Source organism: Oryctolagus cuniculus, chromosome 17, assembly GCF_051225735.1.
Source record: "Oryctolagus cuniculus isolate XC-2025 breed Fujian yellow rabbit chromosome 17, ASM5122573v1, whole genome shotgun sequence".
Classification (NCBI taxonomy): domain Eukaryota; kingdom Metazoa; phylum Chordata; class Mammalia; order Lagomorpha; family Leporidae; genus Oryctolagus; species Oryctolagus cuniculus.
In genome coordinates, this window is record NC_142883.1 from 43292439 (window position 1) to 43315204 (window position 22766).

The 22766-nt window shown below is 61.8% G+C and overlaps 1 protein-coding gene across 8 annotated transcripts in view; it reads left to right on the forward strand.

The window, feature by feature from the left end:
* Positions 1–22766, forward strand: part of KSR1 (kinase suppressor of ras 1) — a 155815-nt gene that overhangs the window by 123043 nt on the left and 10006 nt on the right. For 2 of the 8 annotated variants that reach the window (XM_070061100.2, XM_070061101.2), the window contains exons 5-17: positions 2548–2552; positions 4858–4918; positions 6818–6901; positions 8146–8207; positions 8298–8401; positions 10434–10599; positions 12377–12418; positions 14809–14863; positions 15417–15471; positions 16373–16752; positions 18621–18717; positions 21492–21625; positions 22192–22323. In XM_070061100.2, the coding sequence (XP_069917201.2) occupies positions 2548–2552; positions 4858–4918; positions 6818–6901; positions 8146–8207; positions 8298–8401; positions 10434–10599; positions 12377–12418; positions 14809–14863; positions 15417–15471; positions 16373–16752; positions 18621–18717; positions 21492–21625; positions 22192–22323 (1377 nt within the window). Of the gene's footprint in view, positions 1–2547; positions 2553–4770; positions 4919–6817; positions 6902–8145; positions 8208–8294; positions 8402–10433; positions 10600–12376; positions 12419–14808; positions 14864–15416; positions 15472–16372; positions 16753–18620; positions 18718–21491; positions 21626–22191; positions 22324–22766 lie in introns of those variants that run through there. The other 6 variants (XM_089317455.1, XM_089317456.1, XM_089317454.1 and 3 more) reach the window with 4 other exon arrangements.

A 22766-nucleotide genomic window follows, 5' to 3' on the forward strand; every position in this document is an offset into this window, starting at 1 on the left:
CTCTCCAGGTCCCAGGCTGGCCAAAGAGCCACTCTCTGGCATGTGCTTGGCCCCTGTGGCGGAGGGAATGGGGCATTCAGGTCCTGGACACTGTTGGTTGAATGCCAGCTCCACACCTGCTGTCAACTCACCAGGATTGAAAAGTTCAGGGAAAAACTGTCGCATCGCTGCCATTGTCCTCTGTCACTGCCAATGTCACGCGTGGCCTCTGTAGTCAGGCTCGTGATGCACTGACATGATGACGGGTTTGTGTCGTTATTCCGAGCAGTAGTGCGTAACAGCTGTTTACACGGCCTTTGCATTGCGTTAGCGCTATCCGGAAACCCGGGATGATTCCAAGTGTGCGGAAGCGGTGTGCACAGGTTCTCAGCGAACACTGCGCCTGAGGCACTGGAGCCTCTGCCGGGGACCCAGGCCCCGCCCCCACAGACTCTGCGGGACAGCTGTCCTCCTTCCACTCCCTGGTCGGGGCCCCACCCAAGGCAGGGAATTGGCAAGGGCCGTCCTCCTGTGCACCCAGAGGGGGAGAGCTGGCATATTTGGCTGAAACCACAAATGACTGTCACGTATGGTGCACGCTGTCCTGTGACTTGTGCTCACCTTGACGTGTGTGACAGCATCACACCAGGCAGCTCCCAGCTCAGTACATCTTTCTTTTTTTTTTTTTTTTTAAGATGTATTTATTTATTTGAAAGGCAGAGTTACCCAGAGAGAGAGGAGGGACAGAGAGAGGTCTTCCATCTGCTGGTTCATTCCCCAAATGGCTGCCAATAACAGAAACTGGGCCAATCTGAAGCCAGGAGCTTCTTCTGGGCCTCCCACGTGGGTGCAGGGGCCCAATCACCTGGGCTACCTTACGCTGCTTTCCCAGGCCATAGCAGAGCAGCTGGGACTCGAGCCAGTGCCCATATGGGATGCTGGCACTGCAAGTGGTGACTTAGCCCTTATTTTTAAAATTTTAATTATTCTTATTTATTTGAGAAGCAGAGAGAGGGAGGAGAGGGAGAGTTCACATCTGCTGATTCACTCCCTAAATGCCCACGACCGCTGGGGTGGGCCTAGGCCAGAACCAGAAGCCTGAAATGCAACCCAGGTCTTCCATGTGAGTGGCAGGAACCCAGTCACTTGAGCCATCACTACTGCCTCGTGGGATCTGCATTAGCAGGAAGCTGGAGTTGGGAGCCAGGGCTGGGAGTTGAACTCAGACACGCCAAGTGAGACTTGAAAGGCAGAATCACAGAGGGAGAGAGACACTCAGAGAGAGGTCTTCCATCTGCTAGTTCACTCCCCAAAAAGCCACTATGGCCAGTGCCAGGCTGATCTGAAAACAGGAGCCAGGAGCTTCTTCCAGGTCTCCCACATGGGTACAGGGCTCCAAGCACTTGGGCCACCCTCTTCTGCTTTCTCAGGCACATTAACAGGGAGCTGGATCAGAAGTGGAGCAGCCAGGGCTCCAACTGGCACCCATATGGGACTCTGGCACCACAGGTAGCAGCTTTACCCGCTGCACCACAGTGCCGGCCCCGTGATGGACGTTTAAGCCACTGTTGTTTTTACAAAGATCGCCTCTGTCGGTTTACCGTTTGGGAGCATGTGAAAGGACAGTGTTTCCTTTGGGTGTTCTTCCCTGTGGGTACCCATGAGGGTTGGGGTACTTGACACAAGCACCCCTTTTTCTGGGGGCTCCCAAGGTCAGGTCTGCCTTGGGTGGCAGGGGCTTATTTCCTCTGTCCTGGTGCGGGCTCTTGGGCGCACTCCAGGAGAGACTTGGGCAGCTGTGATGAGCTTGCCACCCAGGGACACCCACCCTGCTGCTCCCGGTCCAGCCGGAAGGGGCTGTGGACCACAGTCTGGGCTGGTCAGAGACGCCTCGTGGGCCACCCCGTGCCTTTGTATCTTCTTCTCCTGAGAAGAGCACAGGCAGCCTTACTCCCACCTTCCAGGCAGAGAACAGGCCCGTGGGCAGGTGACACCAGGCAGGGACACGCAGGCCACCTTGCTGCCCTGGCTGATCCCCCAGGGCCCCAGGGGACTGTGCAGCCCCAGGCGGGATGTCGCTGAGGGCATGTCCCTGCCTGACCCTCCCCGTGGGGCCACCCTTGTACTCCGCACAGCTGTTCTCTCTGCCCTCCTGGCCCAGCTGTGTCCTCTCCAGCAGACGGCCCCCTCCTCCTGTCTGGATCCTGGGTTCGCCCCACCAGTGGGTCCCACGCCCGTTTCCTCAGCTGTGAAATGGGGTAAACTCGCAACCATGCTGGCTGGCTGGGCTTGCGTAAGCTAGTGCATTAAAGTGCACAGCACAGGGTATGATGTCCATGTCCCCTGGGAAAGCTCAGCCAGGGCCCTTGTGGCTCTCTGCGTGGAGACAGTGTCCCTCCCCACAGGGCGGGCGGAGGTTCCCACAGTCGCTTGGCAGCCTGGCCCCAAGCCAGGCCTCAGAGTCCCACATCCCAGCCCCTTGCCTGTTGTCTCCCAGGAAGAATGTTCTAGAACACGCTGACGCAGCACGCCAACATAATCCCTCTCTCTCCTTTTTGTCTCCTTCAGGTTTGGTAAGAGTGATTTCATTTTGGTCCCCTCTGTCGCCAGGAGTGGCGTTCGTGTCGCCGTCCCCGTCGGGAGTGAATTCTTCTGACCCTCTCCTAGCCCACTGGGCCTCTGCATGCATGGCCCAGGAGCAGAGGTGCTGGTGACAGCCGCCCAGGGAGAGAGGCAGCCATCCACCTCCCCACGAGCGGCTCCTCTCTGGGCAGCAGAGACCTGGACAGTACCCTGATCTGGGGGCAAGCCTGTGCCAAGCCCGTTTCCACCTGGACCCCTGTGGCAGGTGCTCTGCCCACTGGGCTGCCGCGGTGAAGAGAGGTCACCACCATCTGCCAGCATAGGTGGGCCACAGCCAGCTCGGACCCCAGCCCGTGTCTCCAGACCCCTTATTTAGGACAAGGACCTTCTCAGGGGCAGCTCTGCAGGAGGCCTTAAGAGCCCAGAGGGTGCCGCTCCCCCTTAGGGCAGGAGGAGGAAGCTCTAGCAGCCCTGGGCCCCCTCTTCGCCCCCTCCCCAAGTTCTTACATACGGCTGTGCGGTGCGGCCTTTCCCCCAGGAGCCAAAGCAGAGCGAAGCTGTTGTGCCTGTGGACTCGCTTCCAGTTGTCCAAGCGGAAGTCCAGAAGTGTCTGTCTGCTGCCTGGGCAAGACGCCGTTTCTTGGCTGAGTGGGGGTGTATCTGGGGTGGGCTCTTGGCAATGGCGGAGGCAGCAGCTGTGCTTTGGCATGGTGGAGCCGGTACGGGGGTAAGGAAGGGAGACATCCGTGGTTCCCAGGGCTCTTGACAGAGCCTTGGAGGAAAATCTAGCAGCTCTGTCCCTTGCACAGCCCAGGATCTGTCATCTTCCAGACCCCGTGGTGACCCAGGAATGGGGACAGTGCAGCTATTGACCCTTAGGGCCAATATTTCCATCTAGCTCAGAGAGAGTGGATGCCCCGGCTCGTGTGCCACCCCACTCTCCTGTCCTGTGCCAGGGGCAGATGTTACAAGTCGCAGCCTGCATGCAGAGCTGCGTGGCTGGAGCCTCGTCTTCTCTGTGGCTGCCAGATAACCTGTGTGTTTTGCTGGCTGTGGCTCCTGCAGGGTAGGCTAGGCCCCGGGCAGGAGCTGGGACGTACCCCAGATGTGCCAGAGCTGCCGATCAGCAGCAGGGCAGCGCTGGGCCTTTTGTCATCAGAATGCCCTTGGTGTGGGAGGTGCCAGTGCCTCCGGCATGGGCTTCTCTGGTGGATGGGTCTGTGTTCTTGGCTTTCAGAGAACCAGCACTTTCTGAGTGAGCACCAGCTGTGTGCAGGGCCAGCAGTTGGCCAACGAGGGGCAGTGGCTGCCTATCAGGGGCTGCTGACTCAGAGGGCGTGAGCTGGCCACAGATGGCCGGGGCACTGTCCTCCTGCGTGTTCTGGGTCCTTTGATCACTGCATGAAGGTCTTAATTGGCAGGGAAAAGCCCACAGCATCCTGCTGACTGGTCCAGGGGGTTTACAGACCCCTGGCGCCCAGCCAGGGGCTCCAGAAGGAGACAGGGCCACGTGAGTTGAGCATGCAGGCCACCAGTGGACAGAGAGATTGGTTCTTGCTGCTCCTGCATCTCCCAGACCTGCTATGTGGAAAACAGGGTGCCTCTCCTCATGGGGAATCTGGAAGCAGAACAAGCGCCCAGGCCGCCCTCAGGGAGGCAGGCAGAAGGGAAGCTGGTAGCCCTTCTCTCAGCAGAGGAAGGGGTGCCCCAGGTAGCCCCAGAGACAGCCACAGGCAGGGCTGACCCGGGGGGAGTGTGGGACAGCTGCACCTGCGCTCGCTCCACCCGCGGGATCTGGCACTGGTGGCTCTGAGGAGCGTCCTGCAGGCTGCACGGGGCCGCGCTGAGCTGCGGAGCTCGCTGGCCTTGTACCTGTCCCCAGAGGCCGACAACTCCGACCCGCTCAACAGGAAGTAACCCCAGCAAAGCCCTTGCAGACCTGTGGCCTGTGGCCTCGTCCATGAGGGAGTGCGAGAGACTGGGGCGTGGAGGGCTTTGGCCTTCACCTTGGCTGTGCCTGGCCCCTTCTTGAGCTTGCCTGCCTGCACCTGAGCTGGAAACCGCCCAGGCTCAACAGACTGGGCCAACCGCAGAGGCTGGGCAGTAACGGGCCTCAGAGAAGCGAGGCAAGAACAGGGCCACTGTGCTCCGCCTGCCCTGGCTTGCTCTGACCCTGTTTTGATAGACTTGGGTTCCAGGATGTCTCTCCCCTATGTGTTAAACCCTGTGCCCCCACCCAGCCTGCGACCAGGCGGGGGTCCCCCTGACTGCCGGGCTTGGCCCCTTTCCCTGCAGATCTCCCGCACGGATCCCCACAGATGGTACGAAGGGACATCGGACTCTCTGTGACGCACAGGTAGGCCAAGCCGTCTGGGTCAGGAGGGGGTGCAGAGCAGGGCTGGGGAATCCGCCCTGGCTACTGTCTCTTGGGGCTCCCTTGCCTCGTCACCCGCGGCCCCGTGGTCTTGCTGGGGCCTCTCCAGCCCCTGCCTGCATCCCTTCCTCACCCCACCAGTAGGGTCACGGTCACAGGGAGGAGGAGCCAGGAGCTGGAGTGTGACGCTGGCCACGTGCCAGAGCCCCTTGTGGAGCTTGTTGGAGATGCACCTCCCTGAGCTCCTCGCCTGGTGATCGGGATTTCCAACGACTTCCTGACTCCGCCGCCTGGACCCGCTGGGGAGGGCTGACGGGGTTGGTGATGGGGACTGTCCCGCGGTCTTGGCCTCGATGCTCACGAGGCTGATGGATGGCAGCCGTGGGCTGGAGGGCATCTCTCTCTGCCTCGGACTTGGGAAGCCCATGCTCCAGCTGCCCCTGTTCGGGGCTGATGTAAGGGCCCCCGGGGACTCGTACAGGCCTCCCCTGTCCCCAGGGTGCGTGAGCTGCCGTCTGCCGTGAGCCAGGCTGGCCGGGGCTCCCCAGCAGTGAGGAGCATGTCTGAGCTCACACCGTGGGGGCAGCACTGACGCCCAGGAGGTACCCAAGGTTTGTGTTTGAAGCCCTGTCAGGGCCGGGGCACCTGTATTCTGAGTCAGGACTCTCAGGGACAGCTGGGAGAAAGCAACAGTCAGCCACCCCTGGGCTGTCAGCCGTGGTCCTCCAGGGGCCACTAAAGGGATTTTTGAAGTCGGGAACTCCACCTATCCCCCTGTGAGCTGTAGACAGCAGCTGCTCTGAGCCTCAGTTTCCCCATATGCAAATGGGGTGGTGGCATCTTCCTCCCAGTCCCATCATAAGGGTACATGCCCTGAGCCTCACGGGCCGGCCACAGGATTAACTTGGGGCTCCCGAGGGAAACCAGGCTGGCACCCTGCCCTCTTCTGCCTCAATGCTCCTGTGGTTTCCCAGAGCGTCTGGGACCGGGCCAGCCTGGCCCAGCGTTTCCCAGGCTGCTGCTTCCTCTTGTGGCTGCCAGCGCACAGCCCTGCCCCTGCCTTGCCCGGCTGCCCCACCTACCCTGGGGCTTGGGCTTGAGACAATGAGGTCAGGCTCACACCCTCTTGACAAGAAGGCCTGCAGAGTTCCAGTTTAATCATCTGGGGAGGGGGGAGCTGTCCCATGATCCTTCGCTGGCCCAGGACAGCTTTATCCCCTCCCCTCCCCCCGCCAGCCCACCCCCCCCCCCAGCACCTGCCCCTCGGGCCCAGACCTGGCTGTCCTGTAGCCCTGTCGTGAGGATCTCCTGGTGGAGTTTCTCAGATACCTGCAGGTATCAGCCCTGTGAAGATATGGAACTTTCTGTCATTACAGATCAGTTGTTCCCGTACTTGAACTTTGTGGCCATGGAACCACATCGTGTGGCACCTTCTCCTTTTCACCTGACAGTGTGATTTGGAGAACACATTTGGACTAAAAGAGCCCTTGTTTTATGTGCTGGCTGACGAGTGCTCCCTAGCCCTCCCTTGATGGGCTGTCCTTAGGCCCCTGTGGGTGGACTCACGGGTGATTTCCAGGTGGAACGCGTCCCTCTGTCGTGTGACAGCATGAGCGTGTCTGCCGGATGAGTCGCTGGGTCAGAGGACGTGCACACTGGTTGTTCTCGTCGCTGTTTCTGGGTTGGCACGAAGTCTACACTGACTCAAGGGGATTGGCAGTGAGGACTCCGTGGCTGGGGAGGAGCGGTGGTCCCTGGAGAAGGACCCCTGGGCTCTGGGGTGGAGCCAAGTCTCAGTGCCCTGGGACCACGCCGTGGCCAGGCCCCCGCTCCCTACCTGCGTGAGCCTGAGCACCTGTCCTGTCCCCCCCCCCCCTGCAGGTTCTCCACCAAGTCCTGGCTGTCGCAGGTGTGCCACGTGTGCCAGAAGAGCATGATGTTTGGAGTGAAGTGCAAGCATTGCAGGTGCGGGCTCGGGGCGGCAGGGACGGCCCTGCTGAGTCCTGGCCTCAGGCTGAGTCAGAGTCCCGGGATCGGCAGGGCTTCCTGCGGGACCCAGCCGGCCGGCACACGGGGACTGGGCTGGAGGGGACGTCTGTGTGGAGAAGGCAGCGAGCAGCGAGAGCACTCGGGACTGGAAGGCGTTCTGCAGCGCAGCCTGGTGTGTTAGCAGACGCGGGCGGGGAACCCGGGACAGGCTGTGGTGCAGAGCTGACGTCTGCCGGCCTGATCCCACCCAGGCTTCTCACGCCGTGGGGTTTCTGGTGGGAAGGAGGGCCAGGGGGAGGGGGGAGAAGGGGTGAGCAGAACACGTCCTCTGCTCTCTCCCAGTGGACGTGGCCCTGGGGTCTTGGTCCCCTTTGCCCCCCACATTGTTCTATGGCCTGAGGCAGGGTGCATGCCCTTTCTGGGCCTTGGTTTTGTCGCTTCTGACTGCGGAGCTGCGGAGTGCTCCGAGAATCGGAATCAGTATGCAGGAAAGCGACTCATGCCTGCTCCTGGGTCTGGTGTCTCCTGATCTCCAGGGAGTGCCACCTTTCCCTCGGGTCTAGGTCCCCGCCGGCTCCTGGCCATTGGCTTTAATCCAGGACCCGCCATTCAAGTAGTGCTTTTCCTGTGGAGAGCACAGGATGACCCTGAGCCCCAGGCTGCCCCGCATTTGCCGTGTGAGGCTGATAGGGCACCAGCTGTCAGCCCATTTCATTGGCGAGAACACTGAAACCCAGAGGAGCAGGCAGGGCCAGGAGGAGAACCCAGCTCTTTGCATTCCTGGCCCAGTGCCAACCCTCAGACCACGTGGCCCCGTGCTGGAAGGAGGGGCCACCCGGCCTCCCTGGGGTCTCTCAGTAATGCCGGTGTTTGCCTGGCATTATTTAAAGTTCGGGTATCTCGAGCTTTCCGAAAGTAGGTGGCAGGTCTCTTCATCTTTCGAAAGGCCGAAGCGTGGGTCACGCTGGGTCAGGCTCAGGGGTGATCAGACCTGCTCTCCAGGCACACAGAAGGACAGGCACTAGGCAGACAGAGGCCACCGAGGCCATGAGTGTCAGGGGGACCACGCTTTTGAGCTCACGTCTGCCAGGCAGTTCGTGGCCACCATGGCTGTCACAGGGGGCAGAGGGATGCTACATGGAGCTGCCTGGCCCGGGCTTCCGAGCCCCCGTGCGCAGCCCTGGAGCCCCTCCCCTCGCTAACGCAGCCCCCTTCGCCAGGTTGAAGTGTCACAACAAGTGCACAAAGGAAGCCCCCGCCTGTAGGATCTCCTTCCTGCCACGTGAGTCCTCTGCCCTCCCGCCCCCTCCGGACTCGCGGAGGCTGTGGTCCCACCGCTCCCCTGCTGAGGCTCCCCTCCCCCCACCAGCAGTAACCCTTCGGAGGACGGAATCTGTGCCCTCGGACATCAACAACCCGGTGGACAGAGCAGCCGAACCCCACTTCGGGACCCTCCCCAAAGCACTGACAAAGAAGGTAGGTGGGGACAGCGGCCACCCCGGCTCCTGTCTGTGAGGCGCCCCTCCCGCAGAGGCTTGGCCGGCACAGGTGACTGACGCACGGCCCGGGCAGGTGGGGGTGGGCGTTGGGACCTCTCCTTGGCCCTGACTTCACCTTCACGTCCAGCAGTGGTCACGTGGCCACGATCGCCGCCCGCGGGGCTTCTGCCCTCCGTGTTCCCTTCGCCCCCACAGACGCTCTGAAGGGCATGAGCTGGTGTTACCCCAGTGTGCCGAGGACACTGAGCCTGGGGCCCCCCAAGAGCAAGAGGCAAACTCAGGGTGCCAAGGCCTGAGCCCAAGGTGGCAGGAGCCCGTCTGCCAGGACAGGCCTGCCCACTCCTGTTGTCCTGCTTTAAATGCCCACGGCCGCACCCTTCACCCCGCGCTGCCCGGCACACACACATGGGTTGGTGGCTGTGAGCTGACTTTGCGAGGCTCCTGGACCGAACACAGGGACCCCTGAGCACAGAGGTCTCTTCCTGGCTTCTCAATGTGCCAAGGGCAAGGCCTCCATCAGGGCTGCCCTGCAGCGCCTGCACCGCCTCCCCGACAGCAGCCGGTCCCCTCTTTAATGCCTGGGGCAGAGCAGGCCCCCTGCCAGCCGCCAGCCAGAGGGCAGGTGGTGGCTGGCCGGTTTCAGCTCTGTGTGTTACACTGATTGCCTTCTCCCTGTGCTGAGTGGTTTTTCCAAGCATGATAGCGATGACTGCGTCAAGTGAATTCTCGTAAGTAAACCGTGACTCACACGGGGCCTGCTTCAGACAGAAACCACCAGGTCGCTCCGCACCCTGTCAGCGGCCTGGCAGCAAGGTTGCGGCAGCAGCTCCCTCCCCTCCCCCCCACCCCGCCCTGGGTGCTACCACGATCCCGCTTCAGAGCTCAGCTCAGGGGCCCAGGGAGGCGAAGGACTTGGCCCTGGGCACAGGCGTTGGCCGTGGAGTCTGGCCGGATCCCAGCACAGAGACCCCTGTGAACTGCACCAGCATCTCATGGCTGAGAGCCAGAGCCAGGGAGAGGATGTGGCAGCGAGCCCTGGGGAGGAGGAACGGGGCGGGGGTGGTGAAAGGCATTCGCAGGGGCAGAGGGTGGGGAGGAGACCCCAGCCCGGGCTTCTGCAGCTTAGAGGAATTCGACAGGAGGTCTTATCCAGCTTCTGCAGCTCTTAGCTGGTGACTGTGGGCAACTTCCTTCACTCCTCTGGGCCTCCACGTCCTCAAATGGAAGTAGCAACTCCTGTGCCAGGGCATGGTGGCCCGGAGACGCGACAGATGAGCGTGCAGTGCCCCGCAGGTGCCTCCTAAGTGCTTGCCCCACTCTTTTGCAGACCTGCTAGCTGGGACCACCCAGCAGCTTGGCCCTAGCAGGGCCAAAGGCCCACCCGAGAGAGGGCTGCAGGGGGCATCTGTCTCAGGTGGGGCCCTGGATCCAACCAGTGCGTCCCAGACCCAAATGCCAGTTCCTCAGCAGGTGGGAAAGGAATTCCTCGGCCAACAGACACTGGGCTCCTTACAGCTCTGAAATTCTTAACGCTTCCAAGGTGTGTGCCGGCAGCAGCCCCAGCCACCGCCGCCTGCAGGGTCTGCAGTGTCCTGTGGGTTCTGGGAGTCCTCCGTTGACGGGACTTCACTGGGGACAGCAAGGTTTGCAGAGACGAACCCTGGGTGCCTCTGCTGTCCCACAGCAGAGCCCATGGCACATAGTAGGCTGAACCGTGGTCAGAGGCTGAGCTGTGGCGAGCACCCTGCCCACACAGGATGCACGGTGTTGGGTAGTGGAGAACCTGTAGTTACAATGCCCTGCTGAGTGGCTGGGAGCTATGGGCGGATGAGGAGGAGGAGCCTGGCCTCAGCCCGTCCTCAGCGAAGCGTGTTTGTGCTGAGCTAGGAAGGGTGAGGGAGGCCGTCTGTGCGCCACCCTGCCTGAGGATGAGACTAAAGGTCATCGTCAGGGACAGAGGGGCCCCGGGCAGCACAGCCCCACCCACGCCCGCGGCTCTGGTCCTGCAGGAGCATCCTCCGGCCATGAACCACCTGGACTCCAGCAGTAACCCGTCGTCCACCACCTCCTCCACGCCCTCCTCGCCGGCGCCCTTCCCGACGTCCAACCCCTCCAGCGCCACCACACCACCCAACCCCTCACCTGGCCAGCGGGACAGCAGGTTCAACTTCCCAGGTACCACGCCTCCGGGCTTTGCCCAGCCCTCAGGGCCGGGGTCAGACCCCCCTTCTCAGCAGACCCCGGCAGGCTCCAGGTCCAGCCCTGCTGGGGCCACTGGGAGCTGCCCCTCCTGGAGCGCTTGCCGGGGGGCCTCCAGCACGAAGCCCTGGGCTGGATGCTGCGGCCACACCCATTTACCAGATGGGGCCCCTGAGGTTTGGGACAGGGAGCAGCTTGCCCTGTGCTGAGGAGCCCATAAGCGGCAGAGCCAGTGCTGACGCTCAGTGCCTGTGACACAAAGCCTGGGTTTGTCGCAGTCTCCGTGTCTCCCCCCAGGACCAGGCCCTGAGCTCGCGGGAGGTGCTGCAGGCACGGGGCAGGGATCTGGGCCCCAGCGCCCATCTGCTCTGTGAACAGGGAGAGCTCTCCCTCCCTTTCTGTAGAGCAGGGAGACCACCGCAAGTGGGAATTCGGTGGTCCCCACTGTGGAAACGAGAGCGTGCGTCCTGCAGGTGGAGTGGAGCGGGCCTCTGGCTTGGCTGCCCCGAGGCGTGGAGGGAGGTGTCGCAGTGCCGGCCTGCCCTGCCCTCAGCTGCCGCCACACTGGCCGGCACTGCCTATCGGGAGCCCAGGGAAGTGGCTCTGCCGCGGCCTCACGGTGGGGCTCAGCCTTTGTTTGACTGTAGTCCCGGTCCGGGTCAGGCCCCGTCACTGGGTCCTGGAGTTCCAGGTGCAGCTCTTCCTGTGCCAGGAGACTGGGGACTGGGGCCACACAGCCAGCAGGAGGCTGGGCCGCCTCTCTGTGCCCAGCTTAGCAGGGCCCCTGGCGTTTTGTGGGACTTCCTCTTTTTCGCCTGTCCCTTTGCCTTCACGTGCACGCACTGGCCGTCACGCACTTGAACGCATCAGCAGAGCACCGCCACCCCTCCCATGGCTGAGCCGCACCCCTTGATTAACCTCCCCGCCCCACCCCCGCCCCACGCCCCTGCCGGTTTGACACTCCGAGGTCATGCCTCTTGCTGCAGCTCCCGAAGGGAAGGGAGCCTCAGACCAGCGAAGCTTCTCCACTCTCCCTGCTGTCCCTGGACCAGGCCTCATTGTCCCCTGTAGACGCCTCTCTCCATCCCTCTTTCTGCTCCCGGCAACACCAAGGGTGCCAGCCCCCTGGGGTCGGGCCAGCCCAGTGATGGGGAAGGAATGCCTCCTGGGGGCCCCCTGGCTCTGTGCTGTGCCTTGATCCTCAAGGATGACCTGGGAGTGGGCTACACATCACCGCCCTTAGAGGGACGCAGCTGGCGAGCCAGCCAGCCCCTGCCTGCCCAGGGCCCAGAGTCTGGGAGTCAGAACACTCCGCCCTGGCCTCTAGAACCCCACTGCGTCCCGTGCAGTCCCACTTAAGGGAGAAGTTGGGTTTTTGGGGGGGCCGCAGGTAGGAAGAGGTGAGGAGACACGGAGAGGGGGCCGTCCTCTGCAGAGTCCCCGTGTCCCCCCGGGTGTGCAGCCCTCCTGGGCTCACGTGTATTTCACAGAGAAGGGCATTGGCCGGGCTCTGCGGCAAGGTGGCCGCGGGGCTGGGTCTCGGGACCCCCAGTCCTCTGTGCAAACCCCTCATCCTGGGGTTCCTGCCAGTGCCCGTCTTTCCCCTGCTGCTCCCGCCTCCCTGCATGGCTGTGCCTGTCCCTGCCAGGCCCCCTGGGGTGGGGCAGGTGGGACCAGGCTGTCCTAGCCCAGTAACCAGCCTCTGCATTTGCCATTCTCTGTGTGTGAGACTCACCTCCTCTTCTGTTTAAAGCTGCCTACTTCATTCATCATAGACAGCAGTTCATCTTCCCAGGTGAGTCTTTTGCATGGCCCCACTAACTGCCCCTTGGCTGTGACCCCCTTCTGTCCGGCTCACCCAGGCGCCCTCTCCCTCTCTGTGTGCCCATCCATGGAGGTGCTTGAGTGTCCCTCCACCTGCTTTGAGAGCTGACTACACATTGAGGCTGGGCAGGGGGCAGGGCATGTGTCCTGGTGATGGGCAATGCCCTTACCACGCTGTCCTGCACTGACACTGCGGTCCATTTGTTGAAGGTCACACAGCTGGGAGGTGGCAGGACAGGGCTATAACCCTGGCTTGCGGAATGGAGAGATAGGACTTCTGGCTGATGCTTTAGAAGCATCTGTCACCCTGTCATCCCTGCATAATGACACTGGACCTGTCTTAGAGAAGAGATGCAAGCTGAGTAGGTTTGCAGGCTCCATGTGTTCAGCGGGCTTCCCTGTGCCTTACTGCACAGTGCCATCTGCTGGTCATCATTGGAAATGCCTCCTTATGGCAGAGTTGAAAACTGTTGGGTTCAGTAAGACAATCCGTTGATTCTTTTGCACACGTGCCATGTGCCAGCCTTTACACTTGACCATATCCCAGCCTTGAAGGAGTTGATCAACTGAAGGTGGTGACATGCTGGCTGTAAGGTGTTTCAGACAGCCTGTAGCTAACGGGGTGCCTCCAGGTAAAGCAACCTCCTTTTGCAGCCACAGAGGTCTGGTCATCGCAGGACTTCCTGTTCCCCAGCCTGGCTCTCTGAGAGGGCTGGCTTGGAGTGTTATGGCTTTGCCCGGGCACGTGGAGACTGGCAGCCGTCAGGGGCCTGGGGCCTGCCCCGTGGAGGCTCCTGTGAGTGGCTGGGCACCTTAGCTCTGGGACAGGGGACTACCCCAGGGCACTGGGGAGACATGGCTCTTCTTCCAGAAGGGCCTGTCCCGCCCGGAAGCTATGTCCAGGGGAAGGCAATGTATTCTTGTTAAAAACGTGGGCATGTCTGGGCACAGAATGCACAAAGCTCTCAACCTCTACGGCAAAGGATGAGTCCAGAGGCGTTTTGTCTTCCCTCTCGGGTGTTTCTTCTGCACACTCCTCCCCCAGGCGGGCGGTGTCCCTGCACCCGGGCGCTTGTAGGTGGGGAAATGGGCAGGCCACCACAGCCATCCTGGTGCCAGGGCAAGCCCACAGGCTGGCAGGCACGTGCATGCGTCCCCCTGATAAGAAGCCCCACGGCTTCTATCACGCTCCCCAAGTCTGCGAGGTCCCAGAGGCCTCAACTTCTGGCCCCATGACCTTCAGAGGTCACTGTGGAGGAAGCCACAGTAGGGCCAGGAAGCGCTGGGGAGGGAGGGACTGTGTCCAGGAAGGCAAGAGAGAAGCTGTTACAGCTTGAGTCACTGCCACGCGTGGGCTCTCTTGTTGCTGAAAGGGGGGTCATGGGCAGCCACACCCATCCTGGGCGCCTGTGGCACTGCGGTTCTGCACAGCGGTGACCACGGGTCCTGCTGTCCCTGCGTGCGGGATTTCCTGTGCTCGGACAGGGACCCACACACATCTGGGCCATATCTCGCGCCCCCTGCTGGACAGACTGTGAGCTCTTTCCCTCGCACCCCAAACCCAGAAGCCCAGGGGGTGGGGCCTCTGCCCTGGAGACCCTCAGCCTCACTTGAGCCACCTGCAAGTCCTGTCGGCCACTCCGCCGGCCTGAGTGAAGGAGTCTCTTTGCTTTGTTTTATTACTATTATTATTATTATTATTATTATTTTATTTTTATTTGAAAAAGAGAGAGATCGTCCACCTCTTGTTCATTCTTCAAATGCCCACAACAGCTGTGGCCGGGTCTGGCCAGAGCCAGAGCCAGGAGCCAGGAACTGCATCTAGGGCTGCCTCCCATGTGGGTGGCAGACAGCACTTGGACCGTCACCCTCTGCCTCCCAGGGTGCACGTCAGCAAGGAGCTGGATCAGAAGCAGAGCTGGGGCTCAGACCCAGGCAGTTGGGGGTGGGAGGCAAGCGGTGTCTTAACTGCTGTGCCAGACGCCCGCCCCCATCTCTACCTTCAAAGGTGGTTACGGCCAGCCCTGCCACCCCACAGAGGGACCCTCCCCCAGAGGGGCCGCTCCGCCCATGTGGCTGCTACACACTTGATGCAGGGGCAGTTGGGCCACAGGGGACAGGTGTTGGCCTGGGAGTCTCCACCCCCGCCCACCGTCCTTCCCAGACCAGAGCTGTGTGGGCAGAAGCAGGCGCCACTGGTGCTGAGCCCACGGAAGGTTCCGGGGGGAGCACAAGTGGGACTGGTGGGGGTGGCAGACGCTGAGGTGAGGGGCGGCCCCCCGGGCTGCTGGGTGTCAAGCGTGGGTCTCGTGGGGCTTGGAGAGGTGGGCTCATGCTGTGTCCGCTTCCTGTTTCCTCCAGACATCTCGGCCTTCCCGCAGACAGCGCCGCCCCCCGACACAGCCGACGGTGACCGGTAGGCATCCCTGTCCCCCGGTCCCACCTGTATGGCTCTGGCCTGGCCCGAATGCTCCTCAGGCTAAGTCGCCCGAGCGTTGCCTCTGCCTGCCCGTGGGGCACTCGGCACCAGGGGGCTGCGTTTTGTCACCCGGGACTGGCAGACGAGAGCCCTGCTTTCCCCCATGGTGCTGACCCCACTGGAGAAGGTGGCAGGCTGGGGGTTAAGGCACCACCGAAGGTCCCAGGGCCGGCTCTATTGGGGGGTGAGGCTGTCAGAGGCCCGGTCTGTGCCTGTGCTCTGGCACCATGTCCCGAGTGCCAGGTAGGAGAGGGGCCGTGCTGGTTACCGCCCAGCTCATGTGCCCAGCTCGTGTGCCCATCCATCTCAAGACAGCCTGGGGAGGGCTGAGGCCAGAAAGGGCCCGCCCTCTGCCTCCTGCCTGTTTGCCTTTCCCACTGCTGGGAGAGTCCGTGCCCTGGCCAGGCCTGCTGGCTTCTTGCCCCCGCCCGGCGCAGAGCAGAGCAGCCCTCCCTCGGGGCCTCCTTGACCAAGGCTGCTTTACTCTTAGGCCCGACGAGCAGCCTGGAGCCGACGTGGACACACTGGAGGCTCCTGGAGCGGAGGTGAGTAGGGTGACGCACAGGGGCTCTCTCTCTGCTCCCCGCCCTCATCTCAGAGCCCTTGGGGGTCTGGGGCTGAATGGGTGCCCGGCAGCTACAGACGCAGGGAAGGGTGGTGAGGTGTGCAGCACAGCCAGCTTCCCCTTGCATTGCTGTTTTTGACGTTTAATTCCGACCCTGGCCTGGGAGACTGGTTCAGTGAGTGTGGGAGGGGCAGGAACTGGTGATCCCGATGATAGCCAGGACCGAGAACCGCTGTTTGGACCCTTGACCAAAAGTGTTGGCTGAGCCTGGGCCCCGGCCACACAGTATGGCACGGCGAGTTTTGAAAGAGTTACAGAGAGAGAGAGGGAGAGACAAAGAGATCTTCCGTCTGCTGGTTCACTCCCCAGATGGATGCAATGGCCTGGGCTGGGCAAGGTCAAAGCCAGAAGCCAGGAGCTTCATCCCAGCCTCCAATGTGGGTGTCAGGAACCCAAATACTTGGGCCATCTTCCGCTGCTTTTCCCAAGCCATCAGCCAGCAGGTGGATAGGAAGTAGAGTGGCCGGGACTCCAACTGGTGCCGCATTGCAGGCGGCGGCTTTCCTGTTACGCCACAGCACCAGCCCCTTCCCTAAGTGGTAGACGTTCCTGTAGGTAGACCTTGGAGTGTTAGCAGCACGCAGGGCAGTGTGCTCGCCTGGGCCCGCTGGCACGTTTCGTGGATGAGAACGCTGAGGCCCGGTGCAGCCAAGTGACAGACGTGTCCCCGGTGCACGGCAGGCCAGCGCGGAGCTGCAGCTGGAGCCAGTGCCTCTGTCCCCGTGCATCTCACCCATCTCCCGGGGAGGTCTCCAGGAAATGGCCGAGAAGTGGCCGCGCCCAGACCTGCCGCCCTCCCCATCCCCCCGCTTCCCTTTCAGGCTGAGGAGCCGGAGGCGGGGAGGTCAGAGGCCGAAGATGACGAGGACGAGGTGGACGACCTGCCCAGCTCCCGGCGGCCCTGGCGCGGCCCCATCTCCCGCAAGGCCAGCCAGACCAGCGTGTACCTGCAGGAGTGGGACATCCCCTTCGAGCAGGTGGAGCTGGGCGAGCCCATCGGGCAGGGCCGCTGGGGCCGCGTGCACCGGGGCCGCTGGCACGGCGAGGTGGCCATCCGCCTGCTGGAGATGGACGGCCACAACCAGGACCACCTGAAGCTGTTCAAGAAGGAGGTGATGAACTACCGGCAGACGCGGCACGAGAACGTGGTGCTGTTCATGGGCGCCTGCATGAACCCGCCCCACCTGGCCATCATCACCAGGTACCCGCCTGCCCGTCCCCCGGAGCCCCGTCACCTGGGTGAATGCTGGAGGGTGTGCCCGTGTCCAACAGAGACCCGCAGAGGAGAAAGCCCAAAGCGGGCGTGAGTGCCCCGCGGCCGGACCCCACCGACGGGAAAGCGTCATGACCTAAGAGGACGCCTTCTCGGGTCAGGGAGAAGTCGACGGTCCCAAAAGTTGCACAGTCGGAGCTCCCAGCCCTGCAGGGCGCTTCCCCCTGGCACAGGCACTGCCACTGTGCGTCCCCTCCAGGAACACGCAGAGGTTTGCCCAGCTGCCCTCTATAAACACGCCCCCCGGTCCTGCTGGGGCACGCCTCACTCTTGTCACGGACCCTGCGCGGTGCTCTCAGCACACGGCTCCCCCGCGGGCTGTTTGGCAGTGTGGGGAGTGCGCCCCGAGGCATGGGCAGGTCCTGCGTGTAACCCTGCCCCACCTGCAGAGTGAGGCCACCAGCGTGACGTGAGTGAGAGCAGAGCCCCGTGGCTGGGCCCTGGCGTCTCAGGAGCCGATGTCAGGGCTCCCACTCTGTCTAAGCAGCGCTCCTCGCCGCGTCCTAGCAGACTCGCTCATTCTCGACTTGAGTGAGGGCATGGTCTGGGCTGGCTCGGGGTGGGCATTTGTAACCGCCCGTTTCCACCCCAGAGGGGGTCCGTCAGCTCCCCTACCCCTCCGCCCCGTGTCCAAGAGTGGCCCTGTGCCCGGAGCCCCAGGGGCTGTGAGACGGAAACCTGTCTGCTTGTGGCATTTAAGAAATCGTTTACTTTGAAAATCAGGGAAAGTAACTTGAGGTCGTTAGAGAAATTGGGGGTTTGCAGAAAATTTGAGAAGACACTAAAACTCGCTTTAATTCCTTCAGCCCAAGAACCCTTGTGGTCATTCCCCGTAGCTGGATCCTGCCCTTTGAAAAGAGCTCTCTTCTCAAACTTTGTCAAGCAAGCAAAAATGGGTTGGCGTTTTGCTTACTTATTAGAGACAGAAGCCACACCCACCAGGTCCGCTAAGCCTCGCGATGACGCCACTCCTCCTGAGGCAGAATTAGGGATCCTGACCACGGTGCCCGGCTCAGCCACCCCAGCAGCCCCACCGTGTCACCCTCCTTCTGTCCATCCTCCTGCCTCCCTCCCTCTCTCACCTCTTTCCAGAAGACACCGTAGTGCCACAGTGAGACAGCACGCACAGAGGTCTTGCACGTGTGTTAGAATACACTGAGGAAGGAGGGGCCCAGGCGGGGAGACCCGGCCCCCCCCCCCAGCTCTCAGGCGCCTGGAGACCCTTCCTAGAAGCCAGTACGGCACCAGCTGGGGCGAGCCCGCCTCTCCTGGGTCCTGACTGATGCACGCTCCATTTCCAGGATCACACGCCTCCCCCTTCCTCCTCGTACACCCCTTCACTGTAAGAAAAGGGTCAAACAAACAATGCATACAGCAATGGGGCTCTCCACAGCGAGCCCCTGACCCTCCGTGCTGTCCGACCACAGCCCCGAGAGGCTGCCTTCTTCCCGTCTGAGTTCTGGGGGTTGTGGTGTTGCCTTGAACCTCCTGAGGCTGGGCCGCTCGAAGCTACTGGGAGCTTTGATGAGCTGGGTTTCCTCTTGTAGGGTGTGTGTGTGTGTGTGTGTGTGTGTACATACGTGTACGCATCCATTCATGTGTGTGCACATCCATGTATATATATGCACACGTGTGTGTCCATGTACGTGCATGTGGTATCCGCGTACTTGTGTGTACATCCACGTGCGCGCGGCCAGGCCAGGCCCAGCAGGAATGGGTTCTTTGACCGAGAGTCAACGGGCAGGTGGGTGAGGCCACAGCAGCCCGGACCCGACTGACCCCCAGTACCCCCACAGCTTCTGCAAGGGGCGGACGTTGCACTCGTTTGTGAGAGACCCCAAGACGTCCCTGGACATCAACAAGACGAGGCAGATTGCGCAGGAGATCATCAAGGTAAGAGGGCATCTCCCGCTCGTCCGCTGCTCCTCTCCTGCAGTGCTCCCCGCGTGGGCCCCATCTCCTTCCCGCTGGGCCACTCAGAGCCACCCCACTCACTCAGCATTGACAGATGTGGACCAGGGGTATGGCAGCCTCTAGGCCAGGGCAAGTCCCACCCATAGCGGCCGAGCGACCTGGGCCAGGTTATTTGTCCTCTGTGAGCCTCAGCCCCCTCCACTGTGAAATGGGGCCCCCCATGTCACCCCTGGTTGGGCGGGTGCCAGAATGGAACGCAGTAATCCGAGGAGAGCTCAGTGGACATGGGGCCCGGCCCTTGGCAGGGGTCGGGGTGTGAAATTTCACTTCCGGGGGCACAGGACTCCCGTGTGCTCCTTAGTGCTCTCAGATCCAGGCTTCATGAGACAGGCCTGCAGCTCCACCCAGGTCTTCCATCTGTTGGTTCACTCCCCAGATGGCTGCAACAGCCAGGGCACTGCATGAGGCCTAAGCTAGTAGATCCTTGTGGATCTCCCACAAGGGTGGCAGTGGCCCAAGCACTTGGCCCATCTTCTGCTGCTTTCCTAGGCATTAGCAGGAAGCTGGATCAGAAGAGGAGCAGCAGGGACTTGAACTGGTGCCCATATGGGATGCCAGCGCTGCAGGCGGCAGCTTTACCCACTGTACCACTGCTTCAGCCCCTACTTTTTTCTTTTCTTTGACCATTTTTAAGAAATAATAAATCCATTTGTTGCTTCAGTTAGCAGTAAGCAGCCCCACAGAAAAACCTGGATCCTGGGGGGTGGGCTCCTCCTCCGCTCCCTGGTTTCTGTTGTTTTGGGTGTGAACGCTTTCTCCCCACCAGTGTGCCCCCTTTTCCTGCGTCTTCCATCTCCTGTCTCCCTCCTGCCCTGTCTTCCTCCCCTCCGTTTTGTGGTTATCTCCATGGTGCCTGTGGGCTGACCAAGGTTTCCCCGAGCCCCTTCCACACGGCTGAACTGGTGAATTGTACTTCTGAGACAAAAACTCCCCGTTCCTGCCTCTGGAGGGGCTGGGGGGAGCTGCAGTATCACCACGGCTCCGTTTTTGCCCCAGACATCGTGGGCCCTGCCCCCTTCCCCACTCCTCGGTGTGGGAACACAGGGGCGTCTGAGTACTGAGCCACCCGCACCCCTCCAGGGCAGAGGCGAAAGGTTGCCAAAGGCTTTGGAGCCCCAGAGCCGCAGCTGCCTCTGCTGGCTTGCTGGGTTTCCATCCCGAGGGGCTGAGAGACGGCCCCCTTTCCCCAGCTGGGAGTGCTGAGCCGCGGCCTCTCTGCAGTCCGCGCTGGGGCTTTGAAGGGCAGCTCAGTGGAAAGGGGCCTGGCTTCGGTTGCAGCCGCTGTGGAGTTCCAGGGCTTCCCGTCTTGTCTCTTGACCCTGGCCTTTTGAGGCTGACGGCTGTTTTGTATATAAGGCTCAGAGAGGCACAGCACCTTGTCCTCAGTCACACAGCCTCTTTGGCTCGGTCTGGCTCCTGGGGCAGCCTGAACCTTGGTTTGGTTTGGGAAGGGGACAGGTGGGTCAAGGGCCGTGTGACCTTCAGGACAGAGTTTTGGGAAGGAGCGGGTTTTGTCTTCCTGGAATTCCCAGCCCGCCTCTGCTGGGGGACGATGGCGCCCAGCAAGCTTGGGGGAAGTAGTTATCTCGGAGCAGGGGGTGTGCTGTGTTAGATTTTTCTCTGGTGCTCCCCAGAGGCCTGAGCTCTGTCTGCGTCTGCCTCACAGTTCATTCTGTTTCCTGAACATGTGTGCGTGGCCCGCTTTCCCCTGGGTGTCACCTGCCCGCCCTCTGCCCTAGCATGCCCCCGCCACCAGGGAGACAGGGAGGGGCTGACGTTTGTGTTATCCGAGCACACAGGGACGGCTGCTTTGGCTGTGGCATCGAGATACAGGGGGCTCTGGCCTGGGTGAGACTGTGCTGTGTCAGAGTGCCTTGCCCTTGGTGTTCAGTCCAAACAGTACCCGGTACCAATGAGGAAGTGAGGCCACGTGGCTAAGAGTGCGCTAATGTCCACTCTAACCTGGATTTCAGTGTTGGCCCCAGGCTGCTCCTACCAAAGCACGGCCACCTGGGAGCCTGGGGACCAGAGGGAAGGCCCCAAGTAGCCCCGGCTGAGCCCTCGCCCTGCAGGGAGCAGACACCAGCGGTGCAAATTGAGTGGAGCCCCCAGCTCCTGCCGGACCTCTGTGTCGTTATTTGAAAGGCAGAGTTACAAAGAGGGAGAGGCAGAGACGGAAGTCTTCTGTCTGCTGGTTCACTCCCAAAACAGTTGCAGTGGCCAGGTCTGGGCCAGACTGAAGCCAGGAACCAGGAGCTTCATCTGGGTCTCCCACATGGGTGCAGGGGCACAGCACTTGAGCCGTCCTCTGCTGTTTTCCCAGGTGCATTAGCGGGGAGCTGGATCAGAAGTGGGGCAGCCGGGACTAACCGGCTACACCACAGCGCCAGCCCCCTTTGTGTCTTCACCTGGGTGGCATCACTGCTTCGTATGCCCCGCCCTCCTGCCCCCCCCAACTCTGGGCTACCCCTTGGACCTACCCCGTCGAGGTGGCTGCTCTCAGTGTGGTACAGTGGTGTGGAAAAGCACAGACTCGGCTGCTGGAACCGCGGTGTGGTTTGGGGCTTGGGGCGAGAGGGCTCCCAGCTGTGCAGCACCAGGCTCGGGTTGTCATGATGAGATGAGGGGGTTTGAGCACCGCCTCCAGCCAGGCGTTGTCCCTTGCCCCTGACGCAAGGCTGGCTCTCTCGCAGGGCATGGGCTATCTCCACGCCAAGGGCATTGTGCACAAGGATCTCAAGTCCAAGAACGTCTTCTACGACAACGGCAAAGTGGTCATCACGGACTTCGGGCTCTTTGGGATCTCGGGCGTGTTCCGAGAGGAGCGGTGAGTAGACCAGGAGGTGCTGGCTGGGCATGGGAACCCCACCGCGGCCCGGGCACGCGGGCTGCACGTGGCTAAGAGCAACCTCCCCCCAGGGACAGCCAGGTGCTCCGGTCCCTCGTAGCACTGCGTCCCAGGCTAACCCCTGGGAGACGGGGTCCTTCCCTGACTCCCTGGCTGCTCCCAGCTTTGGCAAGGAACCAGGGGTCACATCCCCAGCATGAGGAGGAGCATCAGATGTTACTGACCCAGATATCAAAGAGGCCAACAGGGGGCAGTGCTCCTCCCGAGCATGTGGGGTGACCCGCCGCCACCCCAGAATGCCAGAGACCTCCCAGCTGGCGTAGAGAGCCGGGCCCTGCCAGGCCCCGTGCTCTGACCACTTTCCTAGAAAACCTGGCTGTGGCTCTGCAGCAGCGGCCCCCAGTGCCTTTGCGAGTGCAGAGTCCGCATGCTGTTGCTGCTTCGTGTGTGGTGGACTCTGCTGCCCCCTGGGGCAGTAATGAGCCAGACGGGCCTGTGCTGCCTGCCTGAGGGCCTGTGTCCTGTGCTGGTGCCCCGGCCCGCAGGCGTGAGAACCAGCTGAAGCTGTCCCATGACTGGCTGTGCTACCTGGCGCCTGAGATCGTGCGTGAGATGACGCCCGGGAAGGACGAGGACCAGCTGCCGTTCTCCAAAGCTGCTGACGTCTATGCGTTCGGGTGAGCGGCTCCGGGTGCTCCGGGGCCGGGGGAGGCGTGGGCTGAGCTGTTCTGAGCCTGGGCTGTGGAGTGAGAACAACCCTGGGTATGAGTCGTGGCTCTGCTGCTTGCTGCCCAAGCGACCACGTCCTTGACCTTCCGTTTCCCCACCCGTAAGACGAGGGAAATCATAGCACCTCAGACACCACCCCAGAGCACCATGGAGTGCCTGATGCTGGGCTCAGGCTCATCCGCTGGCCCTCGGGGTGCTCCCCTTAACCCCCCCACCAGCCTGGGAGCACTGCCTGTCTTGCCAGTGGCCTCAGGTACACCACGGGGTGCAGGATCTACAGACAATCCCATGAGCCCCATCCATGGGCAATGTTGAGAAAGAAAAGGAAGCAGATGAAGTGAGTTTTGAAACTTTTTACCTAACCCAGCACATGGAAAAAATATTTCCATCT